The sequence below is a fragment of the Drosophila serrata genome, unplaced genomic scaffold, assembly GCF_035046125.1.
Source record: "Drosophila serrata isolate PLE 108 unplaced genomic scaffold, ASM3504612v1 contig_240, whole genome shotgun sequence".
In the NCBI taxonomy this organism is placed as follows: Eukaryota; Metazoa; Arthropoda; class Insecta; order Diptera; family Drosophilidae; genus Drosophila; species Drosophila serrata.
In genome coordinates this window covers 6,887,076-6,914,893 of record NW_028257138.1, presented here as the reverse complement: position 1 = coordinate 6,914,893, position 27,818 = coordinate 6,887,076, and the positions used below count along the sequence as shown (strand labels likewise).

General features: G+C 33.6%; 1 protein-coding gene across 5 annotated transcripts; it reads left to right on the top strand.

Moving 5' to 3' along the window:
- Window positions 1-1,305: 1,305 nt before the first annotated feature.
- On the top strand, window positions 1,306-26,286 carry Syt1 (Synaptotagmin 1). 5 transcript variants are annotated; one of them, XM_020950440.2, is made up of 11 exons: window positions 1,306-1,470; window positions 2,541-2,900; window positions 8,935-9,202; window positions 10,502-10,761; window positions 10,825-10,914; window positions 11,785-11,979; window positions 12,041-12,217; window positions 18,270-18,378; window positions 19,790-19,923; window positions 22,519-22,752; window positions 23,840-26,286. In XM_020950440.2, exons 3-10 carry the CDS (start codon window positions 8,953-8,955, stop codon window positions 22,723-22,725), a joined length of 1,422 nt encoding a protein of 473 aa, XP_020806099.1. In that variant the 5' UTR covers window positions 1,306-1,470; window positions 2,541-2,900; window positions 8,935-8,952; the 3' UTR covers window positions 22,726-22,752; window positions 23,840-26,286. The 5 variants fall into 5 exon arrangements, with proteins under 5 accessions (XP_020806099.1, XP_020806097.1, XP_020806098.1 ...); XM_020950438.2 differs by having other exon boundaries at window positions 18,264-18,378; XM_020950439.2 differs by having other exon boundaries at window positions 10,819-10,914.
- The last annotated feature ends 1,532 nt before the right edge of the window (window positions 26,287-27,818 follow it).

The window sequence follows — 27,818 nt, the reverse complement described above, 5'->3', positions numbered from 1 at the left end:
TTTCCGGTCCGAAATCAGTTTGTGTGTGTGCGGCTATATAAATAAGTTAGATGGTTTTGCCAAATTTATTTGATTACGCAATTTATAATTGGAGCTTATCCTTTTTGGAGGGGGAGGAGGATAGGATCACGTGCCATTGGGACCAGACTTCCATGTCACACAAATTCGGCATTTGATTTGTGTTTGCCATGCGTAATTGCGCACCGGAAGTGCAGGATGGCCATTAATGATGCTCCACCATGCATTTTGATACGCTTTCAGTTGTTCCTAGTTGTAGTTTATGAAGGAATTAAATCACCACTGGCGACATCTGTCTGACAATCAAGGAAAATGGGAAAACTTTTGGTGGAAAACTTGAAATAACCATAAAAGCCTGCCTTTGAATGAAGGGAAAGCTCATTTATTTCCCTGTTAGCTTTATTCTTTGAAGCTTTTTCTAAGCTAAGCTTTGTGGTAGCTTACAGACTCCCACTCCTTTGATGTCCTTGCTGACATCCGGCTTTGTCATTGAGAAATTTCCGCCCCAGTACGCATGCACTGAAACACTATGAACAGGTTTTTGGATGAGCTTTCAGCGTAACATGCGGTCAGATGTCAGATGTTTACCTTTGTAAGGAGAAACGTAAGAGAGAGAGAGAGAGAGAGAGAGAGAGAGAGAGGGATAAAGAAAAGAGAATGTGTTAAAACATTAGGGTTGGTTTTAGAATTTAATGCGATTTTTAAGCAAATTGATTTAGATTCCAAAAATAAATTAGATATAAAAAGAAACGGATAAAGATTACAGAGTTAAATTGTATAAATAAGTATAAAGAGTAAAGACATAAATATTGTACTGTCAAGTATTGTATAAAGTTTCTAATTGGATATTATATTGTGAATATAATTCAATATAATATATAATAATTTTATTATATAATATAGATAAGAATCCAAGAACTTTATAAATATGTCACAAAAGAAATATTTGTATATATTTGTATTAATATATTTTTGATCAGATTCACCAGAAGATTTTTTTAGCCAACTTTTGGAAAGAAACAATAGATCACAGAGATTTTAAGAGCTTGTATATAACAATTTCTATAATTTCTAATACTTGATATAAGTGTACCTTGCACTTAATCATTTTCAACCATATCTTTCTTAATTGAAATAGAAATATTAAATTCCAACTGATTACAAAACTGCAAGTGATATTCCAAATTACCCTAGTCTAGGACCTTTCCCCTCTCGAGGTCTCCAAAAGATGGCCAAAAGCTCATATCGCTCGTACACCCCCTCTTACCACCCGCTACCCCACGAATCAAAATCGATGGCAGAACCGTTTCGCTCTCGTTTCTTAGGGACTTCTGGCCAGTCTCCCGAATGGCCGAAGCTTTTTCCTCGCTGCTCCTTGAGCGTGTGGGCCAAAACGCGAATGAACATCGACCGTGGAAGTTGACTGCTGAAGTACAAAGCGCTAGGCTGAAGGTGAATGGGCAATGAAAAATTCTACAACTGCATAGAGAGAGTGAAAAATCCATGGAAAATCTTTGAAAAAAAGCACAAAGAATTAAAGAAATATTAATAATTAATTGGTTAAATGCTGGAAAATGCAGTGACAGTGTTTTGCTATTTGTTATATAAATGAAAACGCCATCGAAAGCACCGAAAAGTGTTGTGCGCGTTTGTATGTGTGCGTGCTAGCCTATTTGTGTGTGTGTGTGTCTGTGTGTGTGTAGCACGCGCTTACAAAAAAGGAGAACATTTTTTGTGTATCAGAATTTTGTGGTGAAAAAAATGGCAGCAATACAAAGAAAATTTGTAATTGTAAATTCCCAAGTGCAAGACGAATAATGATAATAATTAAAAAACGAAGAGAGCAAAAAATGGGCTATCATATGAAAGTGAAAACGCATGTGAGCCACTTGCAGGGATATTGATTTTTCCACATGATTTCTGTGTTCGCGTCTAGCCAAGCAAAAAAACCAAGAGTAATTCCTATACAAGTGTGATATTTGTGCTAAAAAAACGGCTTGATAATATTTAAAATAAAACTAATAAACAAATTAAAGTCATTAAAATAAAAGGGGTTTCCTCAAACCAACTTCAAGTGTCTGAGTGCGAGAGAAAGAGAAAAAGCTCAAAAGGAGGCTAAAAGGACAAGAAAAAAGAAAAAAAAACCCGAACAAGAAATGGCCCTAAGAAAATCTCTATCCTGAATTTGCTTTCTTTGAGGGAAAAAGCGAATTTGCCAACCCCCGCCTCTCTCTCTCTTCGCCCACACACAGGCACACGGTACACACATACGCACACTCGCACACACCCGCACACATAACCTTTTGAGCAAGGAGACACACACAAATTCGCTCTATCAATATTTACGCATACCATTGTATTTTGATATTACGTATACGCTCCGTTTCTCTCTCCCGCTCTCTCTCTCACACTCACCGTATTTCTCTCTCTCTCGTTCCCTCTCTTCGTTCGCGTCTCTCCCAACATTTTGTGGAAAATATTTAAATAAACTATATCAAATAAATCAATTAATATCCGAAAAGTATACGAAATTCATGTGAGACTAGCAGGCAGCGGCCTCACTAGTGCCACAGGCAAAAAAAAAAACAAAAAAATAAGAAAGGAGTACAGCAGCAGGAGGAGGAGCACACCGCACCCACACACACAACGCCAGGACCCGCATCATCATCCTTCCTGCCAGGCTGCCGCCGTGACAACACCACCACCACCCGCCCCCAGCTCTGCTTAGCTGGAGTCTCGCTTCGTTAAACGCTGCTCAAAACCCATCATCTAACTAATAAAGCGGGCGATAAACAAGCACATTAAATACCGAAAGGAAGTGGAAGACCGAACTATAACGGCGAGTCCGATTGGAAATATTGGCAAAATTGTCTGATTAGGAGGTGAGTTTATTGGTTTGTTACAAAAATGTAGCATACTTATTGGGGCTTTATATAGAAAGAAGGAAGATGCATTATTAAATAGGAATATAAGAGTTAACTATAGTTTTATCATGAAAAATGAATCATTTTTGAGTATCCTGGATTAATTGAAAGGTATATACTACAGTAATACCTAATTATTACCTTTATTTAGACATCTATTCTTTGGTTATATGTTCAGTATTCATTTTAGAAATAAAATCTCAAGCAAATGCTTCGGAAAGGAATTTATTTTATTTACTTAAGTATAGAAAACATACTCCCAAATGTTTAAAAATATTCAAAACTTTTGTTACTTATACTATAAGTATAAGAAAGTATTCAAAAGCAAAGATTTAGCCACCAATAAATTCCCTATTAAACATTGTGTTACAATGTATTACCAATTTAAACCATCTCTATCCTAGAAACTTGTTTCCATGGTTAGCTCTCTTCTAAAAGGTCAAGACATATTTTATGTTAATTAAGTTTATTAGCCGCCAGACTGCCAAAATCCGGCCCTTGGCCACATATATCACTTATTCATTGGGCGGCCTCTTATCTTCGCCTAATAAGAGCTAAACTTGATTAAGTCCCTCTCTCTTTTTTGGTAATTAGCTGGAGACGGCCAGGGATTGTGATGGAAGTCCTGCGGCCGGCTATTAAGGGCATTGCAATAAAAATCCAGCTGAGAAGCCAGCAGAGAAACCGCACATAATTGCCAATAATCAAGTTGGCCCCCACGAGCACACACAGAACCTTTGACCCTTTCCGCCCCTAAGAGATATTTTTGGTAACAGGAGGAGTAAACGTAGGGCTTTATGAAATTTAAACATATCAATGGAAACCACTGGTTTTTGATTTTCAAAATAACACACACTTTGTGCGACTACAACGGTATTTTTGTTCAATGAAAGCGATAGAGCATAATGATGTGGAAAATTGGTTTTTCTACTCGGGCATTCTTATTCAGTCCTGAGGCCTCAAGTCCTTGTTCGCCGTCGTCTAGCTGGGGTTTTCTTCATTTTCCTTTTTCCCTTGCCATTTTTCCGAGTTTTTATTTTGTTGCCTTCTCTGGGTTATGTGCGCAGTAAGGCAAGAGAGATGGAGAGAGAAAAGCGAGTGTAGATTTTCCACACTCTCTCTCTCTCTTTGGATTTACCACTCTCTCTCTCTGAGTCGCCAAAAAGTTTAACCGCTTGCTGCTCGGGAAACGGAACGGCAAGGATTCGGAGTTTGGGGTTCCCCCTTGCGATTTTCGATTCGGCCGCATTACGTGCGTGGGTTTCACAGATGTTGCCATAGATTCGAAACGAATCCTTTTTGCCTTTCCTAGTTTTTCCTCTATTTTTTTTTTGCAGACCAGCAGGTACCGTTGTTTTTGTTTTGTTTATCCAAAGCGGTAATGGATAATGGCTGGCTGTCTATCCACTCTTATTTAGCATTAATTTGGTCTGACAGCTTGATTGTCAGCCGGGTTTGTTGGTGTCCCCTCTTACTGAATATTTGATGAATCGAAATTATCTTATCATTTCGGCAAATTTTACCCCTAATCTACGGCCAATTGTTGATTTTTTCCCCTCTGTCACACAGTGTGTCACTGCAATGCACCACAACGCCCACCGCTCACTATCAGATTTCTGATTTCTGCACCACAAATCCCCACCCACAGTCATCAGTCTATTTATAGAGACTCAGACAAAGGTCATAGCATTGGAATTATTATTAGGAAAATGGTTTGAAAATGAACATTGAATAATTGAGTAGGGTACAGGACATGAGAGCTGATTTTCAGGTATTTGCTACCCTTATTAAGGTTTAAATTCAATAAGACTGTGGTAATTGCATTGTTAATTTTTCATGACCTAATGGCTATTAAGGAAGGGCTGGGGAATAATGTACTTAAAGTAATGTATATTGAATTTTAAAGAATTTGTTCATGAACTTTGTTCTTTGTGGGGTTTTATAAAGCTAAAGTATTTATTAAATTAATTCTAAAAATCACTTTATGATAAGAATTATCACTTTAATATATACCTTACATTTTAGAGCATATATAATAAATGAAAATAAAAATATATTCAAGTTTTCCTCCTAACAAATATTATATTTTAAAAGTTATCCAACAATAAACCCACAGAGTGTTTTTTGTTATAACTTTAATTTTAAATAGAATTATCTTCTTTTCCGGCCACTTTTGATCCCCAATCTTCCACTCACTCTCCACTCAATTTCAAATTATATTACCAATAATAATAATAAAATACATTCCGCTTTGTACTTATTACACTTCTGACATTTACTGAAAATGTTTTCCCATCAATTGGGCCCTCAACAATGAACTCACTGACCATTTGAGATTTTTTACTGGCCCTCGAAATGTGAGTACTTGCAAAAAAAAATACAAACAAATGTGTGGCTGGCAAAGCCAGCTGTTGAGGCCATAAAGGGAAAATTCGCCTTTCGTTAGAAAACTGCGTCGTAGTTTGTTATATCGCTGCCACAAATTTTTTCGGGCCCAGACAAGTGGGCACCACAAAAATCAACCATCCGCCCGGTTGACCCGTTGAGGAAAAGAGTACCACGAAAATTGGCAGAATGACAAAATTGTTTTGCCAACGCGGCGACATACAATATTTTTTTGTGTGACCTTCTTTTCCCTGTGGCTTTTCCTGGTTGCACATCTTGTTCTTATTAACCTGCAGGAATTTGTTTTTTGTTTTGTTTTTGTTTTGTTGCCCCAATGGCAGGCCATAATTCAGAGGAGGATTTTCTGCTGCATTAATAAAATATGGCAAGCAAAGTGCTTTGCCTTTGGCTTTACCTTGGGTTCAAGTGTCCTGGCCTCTTCCTGTTCGTGATTGCCATTTTCCGGGAAAAAAGGTGTTTCTGATTGTTGCGTGTACATTTATTATTGATGAGTTTCCCTTCTGGGTCCGGAAAGTAGCGCTAAGTGTTTGTCCGTTTTGTTGTATTCTTCGTTTTTTTCTTTGCTTCTGTCAGTGAGCTGCAACTCAATTTATCTGGCGATATCCTTAGCACCGGAAGGACTCGTGGCACTTTCTAGTTTCCCATTTTTTATTGCTTCTTCTCGCATTTTCTTCTTTCTTTCCATGAAGTCATTTCCAGGCAGCCTCTCCATAGCAGAATGTGTCCTAGATGCATTTAAATTTATTGATTTGTTGGCTATATATTTTACCGCAGGCAAAGGCTTAAAGGCGTGGTCAGCGAACACTTCTGCCACTTATTACAAAATTCAATTTATTTGATTTTTAGAGAGTTTAAATATAAATAAATATAAAATTAAGGCAAGGGGATAATTATTTAAGCTTTTATTGTGTTTATTCAAGTTAAAGCCCTTTTCATGTTAGCTTAAATTTGGTACAACATTATTATTAAGTATATTGAAACATATTCAACTGCTTACCATAATATTATAAGCCCCCTTAAGTAAAATAAGCCCCCCTTAAAAAAAATTAAGAACACCACAAAATTCTTTAAATAAAATCCAAACCAATAAAGTAATTTTTTTGACTACACAAAAACTCCCCAAAACTCCAAATAACTTTAAGAATTTCGTGGCCCTTAAGGCGTGGTCACACGTCTGCGTGATAATTCCTTAAATTAAATAAAAAATTTACTTTCGCCTCGAGGTTAAACGACCCTTACAACATAATTTCACATACTTTCCATGCAAATTGTGTATTTTTGGACCAGCACGCAAAAAAGCGAAGTCCTTGTTAGACAAACACAGAGTTTGCATTTAAATTTTCTACGCGCCTCGAACCCACAACATTTGAATTTTAAGCATATTTATGGAACCGAATAAACAAAGCAGCTGCCTGCAGGCTTTTCATTTAAGCGGCTCTAAGAGTTTCCCCTCAAATCCCCCCTCCCCCCCCCACAAGTTTCCCTTTGCAGTGGATGTGAGTGTGTGTGCCAGGGTATAGATGTCCTTTGACGTCATTTGCCAAGTAAACACAGCGGCAATTTGAAGTCACTTTAGCCTTATATTGAGCTCCTACACCAAGTTCTCTGGTTTTTTTGTTGTAGTTTTTTTAGCCAAGCTTGTTGTTGCCTCTTTACGGGTTTTCCTTTTATTTTCCTCGCTTTCCCTGGGCGGTTGAGTGGTTGGGCGGGCATTATAATTTATCTTTGGCTGTGGAAGCTTTATGAAAAGCGCTACCGGCTTAATGGAATTCCGCGAACAAGAGGTGAAAATGCGAGATGTAAAAGCGAACTTTGTTAAGTATTTGAGAGGGATAATCGGCTTATTTAAAGTAGAATTTCCTGATGGTAATATTAATTAGCTAAAAAGGGTGAGGATTATATGGAAACTAAGTTCTTTGCGTTGCGTTTTGCAAAAGGGAATAGTTGTAGTTTAATAATGATAACAAATATAGAGAGATAATGAATATTTGAGGCATATCTTTACACTTAAAATATAGTTAATGTTGAAAGAGTTTAGTAAATAAGGCCGGATTTTACTACAAATTATTAAACTTACCTGTGAAGTCATTATCTTTGGGATATGCTTCTTTAGGAGAACCAAATCTTTTGTTTTATAGTTTAGGTTTTCATAAATAATTTGTATTCTTAAATAATAAATAAAAAATCTCATATATATTATTATAAATAATAACAACTCTTAGAAATACTTAGTAATATCTATTTATAGACCTCAGACTATAACTGATCCTAAATTCTACCATAAAATTAAACCAATAAACTGCTCTTTTGACTAGATAAATTTATAAGAACATTTTCAGAAGCAAAAACATTCTAATTCTTTTATTTATCATAACTTAAGGACCCCAAAAATATCCAGAAAAATTGCATTAGCTGACACATGTCATTCAACTTTTGTTGGGTCAACAAAATTACATTTTTCCAGCGGAGATCAGGGACTCTTAAAGTCCCTAGCTGCGACAGCTTATTGCCAATCAACGAGATATGAATATACTTATATAGAGCAGGGAAAGCCCCTAAATCCCGGGAGACCGTCTCCGCGACAATGGCGGTTCAGGGTCACTAGATGTCAGACAACAAAACATAATGCAGGATCTGAGCGGACCCAACTCAAGCAGATGATTCCCCTCGTCCATAATTAATGCGGCTCAAATTGTTAAAGCAAATGAAATGCCGCTCAGCATAGAGGGGGAAAATATGGAAAACAGAAAAATAAAGAAGAAAACTCTAAAGAGAGCTGGATGCAGTGTTAATATTAATGAATTCAATTAAAGAAGAAAGAGAGAACAAAATGAGAAGAAACAGGACAAAGTCGAGTCGGGGGATCCCTGCCATTCAAAGCCTTCTGTGTGGGTGCCATTGTGGATACGCCATACTGTTCCATATTACAGATATATATATATCTGGTGGGTGAGAGTGCGTGCCCTTGGCTGGCTAAGGATAAGCACTTTTACTTGCTGCGTACTCACACTCACTCACACACACATTTATAAGCATTTCCTCCCGTTTTAGTTGGCGCCGTCAGCGCATTTCTAGTGTTTCAAGGATGCGAATGTAGGAAAAGTTGCTAACGACTTTTGTGGGATTTCTTTGTGGCGACTCTGTTGTTTTTTTCCACTATTTTTAAAACGCAAACAGCCTGGAAATTAACCGCACATCGTGAAAATGTTTTCTCAAGTTGAATAAAAAATATATATGGGGAACATTTAACTAAAGTGGAACGATAGCATTTTATTTACTAAAGGACCTTGAGTTTGTTACATTTTTGTTACTTATAAGTATTTTATTTACTGAAATTAACTAGCATTGGGTAAATATATAAATATTTTTAATTACAAACTCTAAACAGTTGTTGGATAATTAATAAATATTGAAAGATTGTTACAAAAAATAAATAAAATAAGCTTCAGATTTTCCAGGAATTTTATTATGGCATTTAAGATATTAAAAGTACATGTTTTCAAAAGATTTATAATTACAACATTAAATATTTTACTATCTTTACAATTTAATTATTATAATATTCACAACTTCTATAATTTTTTAGAAACAAAACACAAACAAAATGCCGCCAAATGCGAAATCGGAAGCGGACGCCAAACCGGAAGCGGAACCAGCGCCAGCGTCCGCATCAGAGCCGGCAGCTGGACTGGAATCCGTGGACCAGAAGCTGGAAGCAGAAACACATCATTCCAAGTTCCGTGAGGTGGACAGGCAGGAACAGCTGGAGCAGGCCGAAAAGGCGGCGGAAGCGGCCAGTCAAAGAATCGCACAGGTGGAATCAACAACAAGGAGTTCAACCACAGAGGCTCAGGGTAAATAATTCATTAAAAATAAATATTAATTAATAAAATAAATGAATTAAGAAAGGAAATAAACTTCAGGAAGCCGAACTGTATATATCCTTAAACATATTTATAGATATTTTTCTATGACAATTATATAGATAAATTCAAGTTTTAAAAACTCATAACTTAGCCAAAAATGCATTTATTTTGATTCGGAAAGCGTTCTTATGCTAGTTTTTATAAGAGTAATAAATCTGCATACTCAATTTAAATTCAATTTTTTGTCAATTTTTTAAATTTTAACAATATACATTTTTTGTGAAAAAATATCGAACAAAATTTGAAAATGTATTTTTCCACCGGAGATGCCTAGATCGACTCGGCTGTTGATGCTGATCAATAATATATATAATATATAGGGTCGGAAATGACTCCTTCACTGATTTATAAGCTTCCGACTAAACTTAGAATACCATTTTTGGGTAGATAATCTTCTATATTTTATGTGACAATTTTGTCTGTAATTCAAATTTTACAAAACTCATAACTAAGCCAAAAATGCATTAATTTTGATTCGGAAAGCGTTCCTATGCTAGTTTTTGTTAGTTTAATAAATCTGCATACTCAATTAAAAATTTTAATCAATTCAATTTTTTGTCAATTTTTTAAATTTTAACAATGTAAATTTTTGTGTGAAAAAATATCGAAAAAATTTTGAAAATTTATTTTCCCACCGGAGATGACTAGATCGACTTGGCTGTTGATGCTGATCAATAATATATATAATTTATGGGGTCGGAAATGACTTCTTCACAGTTTTTTAAGCTTCTGACTAAACCTTTAATACCTTTCTTTGAGCCAATATTTAGATATATCTTATGTGTCAATTTTATCTTTAAATCAAATTTAAAAAAACTCATAACTAAGCCAAAAATTAACTAATTTCAATTCAGAAAGCATACCTGTCTAAGTTTTTATTAGGGTAATAAATCTGCATACTCAATTAAAAATTTTAATCAATTCAATTTTTTGTCAATTTTTTAAATTTTAACAATGTAAATTTTTTGTGAAAAAAATATCGAAAAAAAATTTAAAATTGTTTTTCCCTCCGGAGATGTCTAGATCGATTTGGCTGTTGATGCTGATCAATAATATATATGATTTATGGGGTCGGAAATGACTCCTTCACAACCTAACAAGCTTCTAATCAAAACTATAACACCCTAAAAGGATATAAAAATAAAATATCATAAAACTTCTAAAAAGTACCATTTTCATTATATTTTTATATTATATATAAATTATATTTTTCTTTTTCTTTTTCAGAATCCACAACCACCTCATTGCCGGTGATCAAAAAGATCGAGCATGCCGGCGAAGTTGTCACCGAGGCAATTGCCGAACGCACCGGCCTGCCCACATGGGGCGTGGTGGCCATCATTATCCTCGTGTTCCTCGTCGTCTTTGGTATCATCTTCTTCTGTGTCCGGAGATTCCTGAAGAAGCGAAGAACCAAAGATGGTAAGGGTAAGAAGGGTGTCGACATGAAGTCGGTACAATTGTTGGGATCGGCGTACAAGGAGAAAGTAAGTGTCTGACGCGCCATCAAATCTTAGTAGTTATTGGGTTCTGGTATGTCATAGGTTCAGCCTGATATGGAGGAACTCACCGAGAATGCCGAGGAGGGTGACGAGGAGGATAAGCAGAGCGAACAGAAGCTGGGTCGCCTCAACTTCAAGGTGGGTTCTCCCTTTCTCCAGTCCCTTTCCCCCGGGGTCTCTCTTAGCAAACCCCTCCGTAATCCCCGAAATACGATACTAACCAAATAGTTAAACGTGTGCACAGTTGGGAAAACACTTACCACACACAACAGCGGACAATAAATACTCAACATTTCCCAAAATGAGTCTTGTAACTTCCTCTTCAAGGTTTTCAATCACACTGAAACAACAAAAATTACATTAAAACTCGAAATTTTCAGTTTCCACTTTGTAACATTTGGCACTCAAGAAGTTTGTTTACGAAAGTTCTTAATTGTAGCTATATAAAAGTTAAGTTAAGGAAAGAATTAGAATTTTAAATACTTTCAAAAGTATATTAGTTAATAAAGTTGTAGTTGTAGTTAATTTATAGTAGTTTTCAATACCAATTTGGTTGCCCTTAAATTACAATTCAGTTCACCGGAAGTTAAATTAGAACAAGTTCAAGTTAGAGCTAATTTTTAGTAGTTAGATTTTGATACACTTGGTAAAATTTAACTCATTTGTTTACCATATCTCAACACGTTTTTCTTAAGAATTAAATGTTTCTTTATAATTGTTCTGTTAATCAGAAATTATGTTTACAGAAAGTTGGATAACTAGAATTTGGTAAACTTAAATCTTTAAAACTTTGTATTCTACAACTTGTTGAGTGCCTTAAATGTTATTTCTCTCAATTTTCCCCCAGTGCGAAACAGACTCAAATCAGACCTAGCCACCACATTAATAATGAAATATATGACAAATATAAACAATTGACTAACATATATTTTTTCGATCTGTCTCCTCTTTGGTTTCAAAACCGAAATCCCCCTGCTGGTGCCGCCTTTTGAATCTCTCTCTTTTTAGCTGGAATACGATTTCAATTCAAACAGTTTGGCCGTGACAGTGATTCAGGCTGAGGAGCTGCCCGCTCTGGATATGGGTGGAACATCGGATCCTTATGTCAAGGTTTACTTGCTGCCTGATAAAAAGAAGAAGTTCGAGACCAAAGTGCACCGCAAGACCCTGAGTCCAGTCTTCAACGAAACGTTCACCTTTAAGGTATATTTTGTTATATGTAATTTTAGTTAGATATTTTTAATGATATATTTTGGAATCACAGAGTTTACCCTATGCCGATGCCATGAACAAGACGCTTGTGTTTGCCATCTTTGACTTTGATCGCTTCTCGAAGCACGACCAGATTGGCGAGGTGAAGGTGCCGCTGTGCACCATTGACCTTGCGCAGACGATCGAGGAGTGGCGTGACCTTGTCAGCGTTGAAGGGGAGGGCGGACAGGTATGTGAAGCTGGGCCGGGTTTTCCACAGTTTTTGGGGGGTGATCACAACTATATATCCGTAACTCTCTCTCTCTGTCTATGTATACCACTCTGTGTGTGCCTCTAAGTGTGTTTTATTATTTACATTATAATTATTATTCTATAAATCCAACTCAAGAAAAATCCATTGAGATTTATTTATCTCTCTATATACATATATATATTTCTCTCTTTTGTAAGCCATATGATTTATTGCGTTCGTTATTTGTACTCTGAGTTTTTGAGCCAAAAAACTAAGCCAACACTGAAATCGTGTGACATTTGTTGACTTCTGTGACCTCTCTCTCCTCTCTCTCTCGATTGTGTTTTGTGTGTATTTTGCATTCGAACCTAAGTCACGACCAAATTTTATATAAATATAAATATAAATATGAGAATACAACAGAAAGCAATCAGAAGCATTTGTGACACCCACTTGATATATTTGTTTTTAAGTCAACGATCCCCTTAGACCCCCAAACAAAATCCACCCCCTCTCTATAAGTACAATTTTTGGGTGGGGCGGTGAAATAAACAAAAACAATTACAATGAAAACAGAAAAACTTTACTAAAAAAATAAGAGAAAACAGAAACAATATCAACAATGAAAACTTCGCGGTACAGACAAGCAAAAGTTTTTCGAATCTCTTGTGAAAACTTTTACACACCCAGTTCAAAATGCAAATATAAATAAATAACAGAAATTATCTTACCATTTAAATAATCAATACTCAAAACAACCGAAAACCAACAGCAAAACAAATGGGGGGAAAATCAAATGTTGGGAAAGCGCCTTACCTTGATTTTCCCCTCCACTCTCTATCTCTCTCTCTCTCTCTTTGTTAATATCTCTCCGACAGTTTTATGATTTTCCTTGTACCTTTTTCAAACCGAAAACACAACCAATACAACTAATACAACTACAAAAAAATAAAACTCTAAATTTCTCTTTCTCCAATTCCCCCTCAAAAAAAAAAAAACAAATTGATTTCGAAACATATAAAAACTCTTGTTTTACTTGAACTTTTGTAGAAGGTAAATACAAAAACATCATTTAAAATTACGTAATAAAAAACAAAAAAAAAAAGAGAACTCTAACACCTTTGCATACACAATTTGAGTTTATGATTTTCCCTCTATATAACATGCTCTGTCTCTGTGAACTGTCGCTCTTGTACACAAAAACTAAATAATAATAATAAAAAACTGTTTATAATCCATCGAAACACACTTGACTGATTGGCTTAACTAACCTACCTTCAAAACTTTCTATATTTTCCCATCAATAATCAATCAATTTTGTTCATGAGCGATTGTTCTCTGATTTTTTCTCTGTCTCTAACTCTCTCTATCTCTCTCTATATATATATATAACATATATGCATAAATATATACCCCGATATATTGTTATGTCTGCATTCTTTCTCGCATCATTAATATTGTAGTTGAATTTTTGTATTAATATTAACGATTTCATGTCCTGTTTTGCAAAAGAAAACGCATTTTATGACAAATGTTTTCACATTTCCATATGCAAATGATCACACTGCAATATTAATTTGTTGAGAAAACGTGTGGCATATAAACAAAGCCCCAACAAGAAAATCAATCAGCATGGTTGAGTGCTTTTCCTCCATTTTCTTCTCTAGCCTTTTCCTACAATTTCCCCAAAAAATAATTGCCTGTTTTCAGGCCATTTTCCTTAAGCATTCGTTGACCATGCTGATGCAATTATTTTAGTTGCTGAATTAAATCCTGCCCCCACTCTTAAACAAATTATAACAACATGACAACTCTAATAACACAATTTTTCTTTGCACTTTGATTGGAACAATTAAACATCGAAAATACTTAAAAAAAAACCAAAAACTTTTGCATAACTTTCTTAAAGTAGTAATCAACTTTTGCACCCCGAGTTATTTGCATAAAGTCTATCAAACTTTTACCCAAACACAACACACTCTCTCTATCTCTTTTCCTCTGTAAAACCCCCCACCCCCCTACACACATACAGACACACTAAAAACGCACAAAAAACAAAAACATTCTTTGAAATATAACAAATAACAAATTATCTAACTAACTAAATTAAAATGTTGTAAAATATTTGCATTAATTAAAATGAATTGGTCGAAAATGATGAAAGGAATGCTCTGAAAAAGATTCAACACAGATACACACAAAAACACACACAAACACACACAATGCACAAAGGACATTTACAAATACAAATAAATACAATCTAAAAAGCACAAACACACACACACAATCACACAAGGACACAATTTCAGAAATGGAAAAAGCTTTAAGTTTTCGCCTGTGAATGCCGGACATGAAAATGAAATGGAAATGTCTAATTAAATATTTTTCGGCAAACCGAAAGTTTATACAATTGCAGGATAAAAAAGAGTATATAAACAATATATTTAATTTCAGTATTTCTTAATAAAATTATCTTAAAATAAGTTGTGACATTTTTAATGGATTTTGAAATATATAAATATTAATATTAATATTAATTTGATTCCTGTGATATTATAAGAGTCTGATTTTCTATATAAATTAATTCGTTGAATACTTTTATACCATTTTAAAGTTTGTTTAAACAACAAACAGATTTATTTTATAGTTTATATAATAAAAAGGTGCCTTAAAATATTGTGTGAAATATTTTAAATGGAGTTTGCCATATACAAAAGCATAGCATACTTTTTGGAACCATCGTAAAGAAGTTTAATATATACATACATATAAAATACACTATAAAACAAAAACAAATAAATAAAACAAACAAATAAAGTCCCGCAACTGTTTAAATATTTTCAAAATACAATTTCCATGCATTTTGAATGCAAGGAAAATTAGCTTCAGTGCCAAAATAAAAAATCCAAATACTGTAACCTTTCCTTATATGAACTTTCAACTTACTTAACAGTTAGTTTAGAAACACTGCAAAATATACCTTTTCAACCAATTTTTTACTCTACTGCATGTATTTCCTTTTGCTTACGACTTTATACTAATATATAAAACCACACTAAGTATTAGTAACTAACACCAGAACACGCACACACACATCACACGCACATCGAACACGGACATACGACCATTAATTGGTTACAAAACTATACCAACAAAAAAGAAACATTTTTCAAAAACCAAATTTTAACAACTATTATTACTTATCAAAATTCTACTGGAAATGGAATTCAAAAGTTTTTAATACGCTCTTAATTTTTCTCTTTAATTATTTTTGAACGTATCGCTAAAAAACCAAACCAAAAAAAAATAAAAAAAAAACCAAATCCAAAATCTGTAAAACACAAAAATTCGAAAACTCGAAATTTTCAAACTGTACTCGAAATTTTTGACTCATGCCATGGAAAAATCTCGAATCCGAAATGTGAATCATGCGATAAACATGTAAGTATAAAATCGAAGCCGAAGAGAAGATTCATAATTATCGTTATTTGCTTTGGTTGTTGTCGTCATAAATGTGTTCCCAGTTCTGTTTGTTGTGTTTGAGTTACAATTCTGTTCGACCAGCAAAATATGTAAAAATGTATTCAATTCAAGAGCCAAGACATTGGACAAATCTAGAATGAAATCCAACTGAAAAACGATGATGAAAATAAAAAGATGATAATGAAAATAAATATGAAAACGCTTCTTTTTAAGTCTTACGTTTTTGTGTTTAGCTCTCTGTCGCTGTCTCGCCCGATATGTGTGTACTGTAATTACGTTTTCATTTGCATAACCTAATTGTGTACTGTAATGTGTAAGCAGAGCTTCGATGACAGTCAAATACAAAAAACAAATGCTCAATAATCCTGTTTTTTTTTTCAATATTTTTATTAAACATTTTCTTACGTTTCATTTCCGTTAACGTTAAACGTTTCTGTTTCCGTTTCCGTTACCGTTTCCTTTTCCGTTTCGATTGTTATTTGAAACATTTTAGTTACCATGAGACATTCACCAAACATTTAACAAAGAATATTTTGAAAGGCCCAGAAACGCAAAATCAAAACGATAAGAAAAAAAACCTGAACATGAAACGAGTTCAATGAATTAAAATATTAACAAAAAACTAAGAAAAACCTATAAAGTTGCGGTAAGTGACTCCGATATAAGACTCTATAAATTCTCTATAACGCTCGCTCGCTCTCTGTCTGTCTCGCTCGCTCGCTCTCTGTCTCTGTCTTGAAACTTTTTTAACTAATCCAAAATAACACACAACCACATTTTCTATAGCTAACAAATTATAGTTCAAACAATACGATTTTTTGATTGCCCGGGTTTGTTTGACCCTTGGAGAAGTGCTCGAGGAATTGGCATCGAATTGGTTTGTGTTATAAATAATAATAATTAAAAAATTAATAAAAATTAAACTGCAAGCGGTTCGAACCAGCCTAGGGTTGCTATATATGATACTTATATTAATTAATAGAAATACTGATAACTTAGATAGTGTTTTCATTTGTAAAATATATACTTACGATCTTTAATAACCTTTCATGTACATAAGAAATCAATATCTCTCTATCTATTTTTTTCTCTGTATAAGTAACATTTTATTCATTTTGATATCTATCGTACCTTTCGAATACGGGTCCAAAATAGAACTCCAAAATTTAGTCTCTTTACTGTACATAAAAATCGGTTCAACTCTGCTTGACTTCAACTTCTTAACTCTCTGTCTCTGCCTTCTCCTAATCTCATATCAATATAGTTTCTAAGAACAATTTTGAAAAAAACCAAAAATATTTTTGCATTTTGTGCAGTCGGTTTTGAGCTGGGTGTTATTTAAAAAAAAATATAAAAAATCGAAAACAAGACAAACGGAATACTAAACAAATGAATCAAATATAACTCCAAAGTGAATCTGTAAGTGGTATGGTTATCAAGTAATAAAATAAAAGTAATAAATGAAAAGGAAAAACACAAGTCCCCTTTATACAAAGAAATACACTTAAACAATATCAACGAGTTTAATTTCTGTTCAATACTTTGCCTTAGTTTCTTCAATTTTCTTTTTGGATATACTCTTCCCTCAGAAATACATATATTTAGGTATATTTATATATATAAATATTTACACTTAACAAAATCGAAGCTCTAAGACGTGCAGTAAATGTTTTTAATGTAATTTTTTGTGGCGTTTTCGTTTTGTCAATATAAGAAAATGAACTAAAGTTGATGTAACCATTACTTACTATAATACTGTACTGTTTACCCCCAAACCCAAGAACCCCTAAAACCCTGAACTTGTAACAAGTGTACTTAATTTTTTAATTTCCCATTTGTGTGAGCCGTCTTAACGTTAAACTTAGATCTTAAATTATTATATTTACTGGTTATGGAGGAAATATATAACTTGAGTAGCTTAACTGTGTGTGATTGAAAAGATAAAATCTAAGAAAAATGTGATCCTAATTAACATTTGAAAACATTAGAAAGTAGTTACTTCTATTATTTAGGCGTCTGTTCAATTTAACCAGTTAAGGGTTAAAAGTTTCAACTTTTCGAAACCTATAAACTTATCTCTGTCGTTCTATCTATCTATCGTTCAGAACTCTTCTTTATTTGTCTGATAAATTTAACCAGAGGCTTTTTTGTTTTCACTTTTAAGAAGTCTCTCACTGAGAGAGATTTTTCTTCAAAATCTTATCATAAAAGGTACCTAAACTATTTAACTGTCAGTTAAATTTAATAATAGGCTACCTTTTTAGGGTTATTACTTAATTCCTCATTTAAATCATGAGGTGATCTTTATAATAATTTAAAAACCAGTGTTTAAAAAGTTCAAATCTTATTAAATATATACTCTCCCTTGCACTGTGGTGTAGTGCTGACCCCCATTGATCTAGAAACTATATAATTATTATCCCAAATATATATATATATATTTAAATGGATATGTATGTAAATGTATCAATAGACTCTGTGTGACATGTTGTTTGATGCAAGTCTGAAACATTTTGAATAATTTGTACTAACCCAAACGTAAACTCTTTTCCGGAAACAGGAAAAGCTGGGAGATATCTGCTTCTCGCTGCGATATGTGCCGACTGCCGGAAAACTAACCGTTGTCATCCTGGAGGCCAAGAACCTGAAGAAGATGGACGTGGGCGGATTGTCTGGTAATGTGGCGTTATACCAAGGCGCTGGCAGGATTAATCGGGGCATTGATTTAGGCCTCCTTTGGTCCTGTCGGCGTTTTTATTGCTTTCTATGTGTGTAAATTAGCTAAGTGTGTGAAGTATGTTGTTCGTTTTATTTTTACTTTTTATGCCATTGTTTTGTTTTTTTCTCTCTTATTTCTATGACAACTTATTGAGGCCGAGCAAACGCCAAGGCAACGTTTGCTACGAACAAATATAGAGGATAAAGAGCAAAGAAATGCAACTTTTATTCCAATTACTATTTTGTCAACTACTTTTCAACTATCAATTAGCGCCAAACTTATCAACTTGCATATCTTACCGTATTTAACCTAAATCGCGTACGCTACAATTTCCAATTAATTCATTTACTCTCTAATCAAATCAGAAATCAAATCAAATCAATGGATATATTTATTGTCCGGCAACGTTTCCATCCCGAAATATTCGCACAGTTTTTTTTTAAATATATATATTTAATGTATGCCTGGCCAAGCCAAATAGAGAAAAAACCAAATTGAACGCCAAGCTCGTCCAAGCTAATCGACTGACCGAATTCTCGCTTGCTTTAGCTTCACTTTTGCATGTAATCTGTACAATTTATTTATTAACTTTAAACACTCGACATCATTTCGGGCCACTCGCAGGACACTAGTCCCGAGTTGGGATCCCAAAATCGAAAAGAAGTTACAAAACGTTGCCGCTGAATATATCCAAAAAAAAACCAAACCCAATTTAAAGTTCTTCTAGGCTTTTACAAACAACAGAACATTTTCCAGTATGTTTTTTAATGCTCTGAAAATATTCGGATTGAAACTTTCCAAGTGACTACAGATAATATGTTATTTATCTATGTACATTTTAATTTAACACAATTTGTGTGCGTATATGCCTTGAGTTTATAAAAGTTGCTGTGTTCCAAAACGTATCTCTGTATCCGGTAATCGATTTTAACTTGCAATAATTTAATTTTTGTTAAAGATATCAAGCCAAAGCAAAGTGCAAAAAGGTTTTGGAAATCTCCAGTAGTTATTTGAGCAAATCCCATCTAAATATCTAGAGATTTCTGTACCCCAATTGCAGTATATTATAATATTAATCGAGGATATTAGATTATACTTTTATCCTTTGGCCTGCTTTCTTTATACTACTATATCGTTGCGTATTTTCAGTTGATTTTGGGTTTGCCAATTAAAAATTAATCTATTTTTACAAATACAATAATCAATGTTTTTTGGTGTCAATTAATTATTATATATGTGTAACGCCAAAACAAGAAACAAAAAAAATAATAAGATGTGTTCATCAGATTGTTGGTAAATTTTACTTTGTTATAAAAACGAAAAATGTTTTCTTTTTTTCTTTCTTTCAATTCTTTCCTATATTATAGATCCATATGTGAAAATTGCAATCATGCAAAATGGCAAACGTTTGAAAAAGAAGAAGACAAGTATCAAAAAATGCACCCTCAACCCTTACTATAATGAGTCGTTCTCATTTGAAGTACCATTTGAACAAATACAAGTATGCGAGAATGTATTATACTATCCTATAAAAAACCACAACTACTACTACTACTACTACTACTACTCTACTACTACTTACTACCTCTACAAACTAACCTACTACTTACTACCTACTGTTACTACTGTTACTGTCCTCTTCTGAACTATCTACCAAACTACAAACTAAAACCGAGTTTTGAGTAACCTCCAACCTCCCCTCTCTTAACACACACTAGCCTACTTACGTGCAATCGTTGTTGTTAATTATACTACATATATACCGTATATATATATATCCATATATTGAATACTTGTATTCCAAAACCAAGAGACAACAACACCCAACTCTGAACCAAAACAACCAAAAAAAACAACTCTTAGAGACCAAATCTTCGTAATACCCATAAAGATATATCTTAAACTTCCCCCCCTCCTCAAAAACAACTAACTTAATCAATCTTTGTGTTCTATAAGATTTAAAAACAAACAAAAAAACCCAAAAACGTATTCAATGTTTAATGTTGTAATTTACAAGTTTTAATCAAAATTTTGTACCAGCTTTTTATTTTGAATAATCCCTTCTTTACTATTGTAAATACTCAAAAACAAAAACAAGTTAAAGCCCCGAAAAAAATTAGCAACTGTTCTCGATTTGAATAATTATAATTTTAATGCTTTTAATTGTGTGTAGTCTTTGAGAAATGAATTAATTATTGAACCTAATTTTGAGCTTCAGTTCGATGTGTGCTTAGCCCAGCTGATTTGGTTTATGTTTAAGTTCAATTAATTTGACAAGTTCGACGTGTAAGCTCAAAGGCAAAAAAGAGGAGAGCAATGAACAGCAGGCATGCCTAGTGGCTTAGGAAAAATCAGCAAAAAAAAAGCTCAATTAAGCATTATAGATGCGAAACACACACAGCATCCTAGATGCATTTGAATGGAGAGCAAGCCTGTAGTGTGCCGCTTCGCTCGCAATCGAGCAAAAAAATGAAAGCAGGGATGCCCAGTTCGAAGATCCTTTGGGATTTCTTACGAAACAACACAAACACAACACATGAGACACGACTTGTTTCTTTTCAAATTATTATTTCTTGAACTATTCGTGGGCATCCCTGCAGCAAAGCACGAGCCTTACACACACAATATGTAGCCCACACACACACTCCAGAGGGAAGTACAGTGAATACTACCAAATATATATATATATATACAAGAAATTCGAATACCAATTTAAACTACTCTTTCCATAATACAAACTATCGCAAACTCTTTATAACAACGGCGTCAATAATGCACCACGCAACCACCAAATCGCAGTGGGTACATTATTTTGACACTGTCTTCTGATTTGAATATCGAATACCAAATCGCACCACAACAGCTACAGTACAAAATACAGTAATACACAGTATAAATATATACCCCACCACAGAGAAGTATAGCGTATCACCATGAATATACCGAATTCATCAATACCAATTCCAAACATAATTCCAAAACAATCTGGAACATTATGGGAGAACTCTGTTACGGTTACGTTACGTGTGCTAGTACCCCCTGTCTCTAAACAATATATAACATGAATACAACATTTATAAGTAGGACCCGTCCATGCCATGACCAATTAACAATGAACGACAAATGGGATTGAATATTATACATTTTCGTTTACACGTATTTAATGAACATTTTTCTTTTTGGCCACAGCTTAAGTGAACTGCTATCGAATATCAAGAAAAGTAATTTGTTCATTAGTCCCCGAGGTTAAAAGAAAACAACAGACGATATATATACATAAATATTTATATATATATCTCAACCAAACCATATTCATTTGCTTCTCACCTTGCGCTACTCGAAAGCTTTTAGGAATTTCTTTCGTTTATTTTTCAACATTTATCATTTTAAGCTACTCATAATCTAGCTTTAGACATTTGCATGTTCTGCTTGTTTACTCACAACCAAAAAAAAAACAAAAAAAGGGAAAAACCCAAAAAAAAAATAATTTATACAAGTAAAATACTCCACAGCAAGCATAACCCTTTTTGAAGGAGCTTTTTGTAATGCTTGAGAACGCCTTTAGATGTTTACCCCAAAAAAATAAAAACCTATAAACTATAAACCCCAAGAGCTTGTGCTAAAACCCAGTGCCAGCCTGTGGAAAATTTCCAGCCAACGATCTTAACGATTGAACCGGAAGTAGCTTGCACTAAAATTCTTGAATATACAGCACTCAAAAGCCCTTATATATAAAGAAAAAAAATACCTCCACGTAGAGACTGATACCTCTGTCTATAGCCTGCTTCCAAAATAAAAAATCAGCATTCGTAGTGCCTGTTAGCCAAAACAACAGCTCCCACTTCTATCCCCGAAAAATGAAAAACAACTCAAAACCCAAAAACAGAACACGTATATCGAAATACCGAAAAGTTCTTCTACTCAAAAGCGCAGTTCCCCCTCCCCTTCAACCAAATAAAAAATAAATCAAATTATTTAAACAAAAAGAAGAAGAAAAACCGATAATACTCCTAGATCCTAGAATATCCCATACTAATGCCGGTACTCTGCCTTGAACACCTCTTTTCCCTCCAACTAAAAAAACGCTCGCGAGCAGAAAATCTGTCTTGTTGTGACCGTCGTGGATTATGATCGTATTGGAACCTCCGAACCCATCGGTCGCTGCATACTTGGCTGCATGGGAACCGGCACCGAGCTGCGTCACTGGTCCGATATGCTGGCCTCGCCACGTAGGCCCATAGCCCAGTGGCATACCCTCAAGGATCCGGAGGAGACCGACGAGATCTTGAAGAACATGAAGTAAGGCGCTACCATGGATAACAAAAAGCAGGTGAGAACTACATTTAAAACTAGGTTATATGGAAGGATATATGGTAGAGAGAATAATACCACATATGTTAAAAGGCATTTGAATTACCTTATGATAACCCCTTGATGAGAGGGTAATAATAGTTTTTCGGTGAAAGAGTCATTTCCGACCCCATAAATGATCAGCTTGATCAGCATAAAAAGCTGAGTCGATCTAGCAATTTCTGGCTTAAAATTTGTTTTTCGAAATTTTGTCCATTTTTGTTTTGTCAATAAAAGATAAGATTAAAATTCTAAAAATTGTCAAAATTAAAAATGTTTTCAAATTTTAAACTGAGTATGCAGGATTAATATTTTAATAAAAACTAGCATAGGGCAGCTTTCGGAATTAAAATTAATGCCTTTTTGGCTAAGTTATGCGTTTTATAAGACATTGATTTGTCAATATTTTTATATATAAATATAGATAATTAACGGCTCAAAGAATGGTATTATAGTTTCAGTCAGAAGCTAAAAACTAAGTGAAGGAGTCATTTCCGACCCCATAAGTCATATATATTCTTAATCAGCATCAGCAGGCGAATCTTTCTGGGCATGTAGGGAAGAAAATAAATTTTTGCCAATTTTTTCCTAGTTTTATCATCGTTAAACTTGCAAAAAATAATTATAAAAATTTTAATTTTTTTTAAATTTTAAATTGAGTATGTAGATTTATTAACCTAATAAAAACTAGCATAGGAAAAGTTTCCAAATTTAAATTAATGCTTTTTTGGTTTAGTTATGAAATATATTCAACGCATTAGAGGATGTCACATATTTATTACGTATACGCAAGGAGCAAATGAAAAATTTAATTAAAAATTTATATTTTTTGTTTGGCCAAGTCCTTTCTCAAGAGTTTAAATACCGATTTAATATAATAAGCGATTATTTCAAGACTTCTTGAGGGCATAAGATGCTTATATAGTCTATGATTACCAGAAAAAGTTTATTAAAAACTCGAGATCTAGATCAATCGTCTGACTTAGCTATACCATTTTTTCTGACCTCTTCAGGGTACCTGTTTTATTTTGTATGCTTATTAATGAAATTACTTTAAAAAATCTTAGACTTACAGCACATCTATCAAACGTATAAAAAAGTAACCAAAGAAAAACTTAAGCGAACCGTCAAAAACAAAAAACAACATTGAAATCGATGCATCATCAACGTCAGCTACAACTGATCCTCCTCACCCGGAACGACAGCAACAATCAGCGAAATATCGTAGTTAAAGCAAATTGTTCATCTATGCAGTTATCTCAACATAAACACAGACAGACAGACAGACACACAAATCAAAGCCGATTAAGTAATACCTTAGGTGTCTAAGTTATATATCTCATTGGTTGAACAACAAATCGAAATGGAAACTACATATAATGATCACCCACGTAAGACAGGAATCTGAAAATAATTCGAATGATTTTCCCTATATAATCTCACACATGAAATCATTTTAAAATCTATGAAAATCGTTGTTGTCATTGATTGATTCAGAATTTCCAAGCTAAATGAAAATTACGAGTATGTTAAATTATTACTGAAAAGCTCTATATATACTCAATGTATGAAACAAAAGAAAACTATTTAAACGAGGGAGAGTGTATGATTTTTAAACGTGTTAAGTTTATTTCAGTTTTTAAAATTAGTCCAATAATGAGAAGAATCTTTCCGGTTTTCGAATTTGTTTTTCAACTGTTGAAGGATTACTAGTGGATAATATTACTGACTAATGGATATATAAAAGAGCAAAGAACGTAAAGGGCAACTTAAACTGTTATGTAAATTATTTATTATGTTTAAAATTATTGAGAGCATTACGTACTTAACTGTGTAAGTAAAAATCTATGTGTGTGTTTAAATGAAATGAACATGGCCGACGACATATTCACGGGAGGAAATGGAACCGAATCGTAAAATATATATATATATATATATATATATATAGATATATATATATATATTATGTATAACCCTTGCATAGACTAATGTTATGTATACACAGAGCTGAGTTTTGATGACCTAACAAAATCAGACGTATAAGTAGAAAACCTAAAACCAAATAAAAACCGAAACCCAAAAGCAAATAATGAAAGTTAAACTTTGAAGCGTGATTTCAACGGAATATATCATCAGTTTAAACTTTACAAAAAGAAAAGATATCGAACATTTTGCACTATGAAACAGATTGGAATTATTAACTTTAGTTTAATATAGTTTACAATTTAGGGAAAATAGAGCTCTGGTTAGTTTCATTATCGTTTTCTTTGTCACAAAATTATACACAATTATTTGGAAGTTATATCTTTATATTTAGTTAAACTCAAGTATTAAGGTTTCTCCAACTACTTATCCAACGAATTATATTTTTCTCCTTTTCAACTTAAACACATTCTTTGATTTTGAGATCATATTAGGACCTAATGAAAATATACATACTAACTAAATGATTATGGCAAATGTTAAAACAGAAAAAGAAATATTAAGAACAATAATAGTTATTACTATTTATATTATATTCAAGTATATGACATCTAAACAATATACATTTATATATACTTAACAAATTTGTGCTCCTGCTGCACAAGCCTACTAAGAAATTGGGATTTTTAATATGGAAAGAAAAGCGGCGGCGATAACAACAAAAACTTCTACCTACCTAAAAAAAAAGGAAAATCAAGAAAAACAACAAATTAGCTAATTAAGCTAAATAAATAAACAACTCTCTCGAGAGCATTCCAAATAAAACGTCGCGACATTGCGGAGGGATTATTATGAGCCATGATTTTCTGATTTTTTCCATATTGAAAGTAAATGAAATTCAACTAATACATTAGATGTTTTTTGTCCTGTAAATGGTATATTATAATGATAATGATAATGAGTAGTTAGGGATCTGTGTATCCCCTGTACACACACTTACACAGTTGTAGTTATGTTCACCGACGCAAGAGAAAAGATAATGATGCATGAGAAAAAAGAAAACCACACACAAAGAATGCAAAAAACTTACAAAACGTGAAAAAAAAAATACCAAAAAATATTTATGTAATATAATTCATCTAAATTTAACAAAATCGATGTGACGTAAGCCCGATGGATGGAGACCGGAACAAAGAAAAAAAACCAAGCTATACAACTTATTACGAGTATTGTTCAATAACAAAATAAAGTACTTTGCTTTTCCAAATATTAACTGTAAATTATCTCAAACCCAAAAACAGCAACAAAACCAAATAAATATAATAATGACACAAGCGTACACGATATGTATTAAACAAAATGGTAAATTACAACAAACAAAAATCGAAACCTATCCACAACAACAGCAACAAAAGAGACAAGATGCCGACGAAGACAACAAACTATATATACTTGCATATTAAACAAATTATATGAAATTATATAAAATGATGTTGATTATTGATTTAAATTAAAAACTGAGAAAGTGAATAAAACAAATTATATATACACCTATATATATATATAAATATTAAACAAAACAAAAGCAAAACTTTCATTTGTGTTTTCCTTCAGTTGGTACATTCATATATATATATATATTCATTTACACAGCGTTACTACACTGAGCAAAAAGCCTAAAGATAACCAGATAAAACCTTGTGCGACTGTGTAAGTGTTAGCCCCACAAAATCGACATGTACATACACAAGCACAACCACATACACACACCACACCTACACCCGACACACACACACACTGAGACACCCACGAACTGACCAAAAAAAAACCAAAAGAAAAGAAAATAAAAGCAAATCGAAAACATGAATGTATTATAAATTATACATGTTAGTTAATACAATATCTCTGTATATGTAACAATTTCCGTTTTATTAATATTATTTGATAACGTTCTCAAAGCAAGCAGAATGCAGCGCATAGCCCATCACGAAAGCACAAATCAATACTTAGAAAGTGGATAATAGTAGGAGATCGGAAGGTAAATAAATAAATAAGTAACTAAAATAGGAAAAACAGAAACAAAACCCCAGATAATGTAGCAGTCCATGTACTTTTATTTGCTAGATATGTACGTATGTAATTTATATTCGATAAATCAGGCATTATGCATTTAGCAAACCACCAGACAAGAGCATAAAGAGCATGAAGAAAAACCAAACAGTTATCGAACAAGATCAAAAAAAGATCAGAATCAATCTTCCTATCATTCACCATTGAGCAGGGGTGCGCATGCGCATCACCCAAAGCTTGGCCATCCCTGTCTTAGAGTTACACACGAGCACACATAGAGGGCGCACCTGAGGGAACGGGCGATTGAGTAGCAAGTAATGAACAATGAGTAACGTAACGACAAATACAATATAGAGATATGCGTTATAGGTAAATACAAACCCAAGATATAGGACAATGTTTGATGTTGATATGAGTTAATCTGGCCACCTAGCGTGCGCATTATATGCATAGATATGAGCATACATACATACATATGACAGACGATAGACCTCCCCGCAGTGGCGATATCCTTTTACATATATACCCAGCGATCAAGGGGGGGAGGGCGCAGCAAACATTATACATAACCATCGACAGCACCGCATAGTATGAACAGAACATACGGTATATAAGTATTAACATAATCAAGCGATATACATACTTACACACGGGGATAAGGTCCACGTACTTTTCCATCCTTCGGTTCAGATTCAGATTCAGATCCAGACTCTATATACCTAGAAATACACACAAAGACACACTCATCCAGCACTTACACTCGCGGATATCATTTGATGACTCTTTCCGGAGTTTTGTTGTTTACGATAAACTGTTTATAGCTGTTTTTGAATTTTAAATCAATTATATTTACTATATGGCAAACAAAGAATAAACAACACTAAAAGCCAAGAAACCAAAGCAAGTGAAACCATATATAATAGTAATATATGTTTTAAATGCTATTACCAAAACGAATCTTAAATTGAGGCTTCGCGGGCAAAAAGTTTGCTGGCGAATGAATATTATTGAATAAACTGCATATATATATACATACTATAATGCAACTGTATT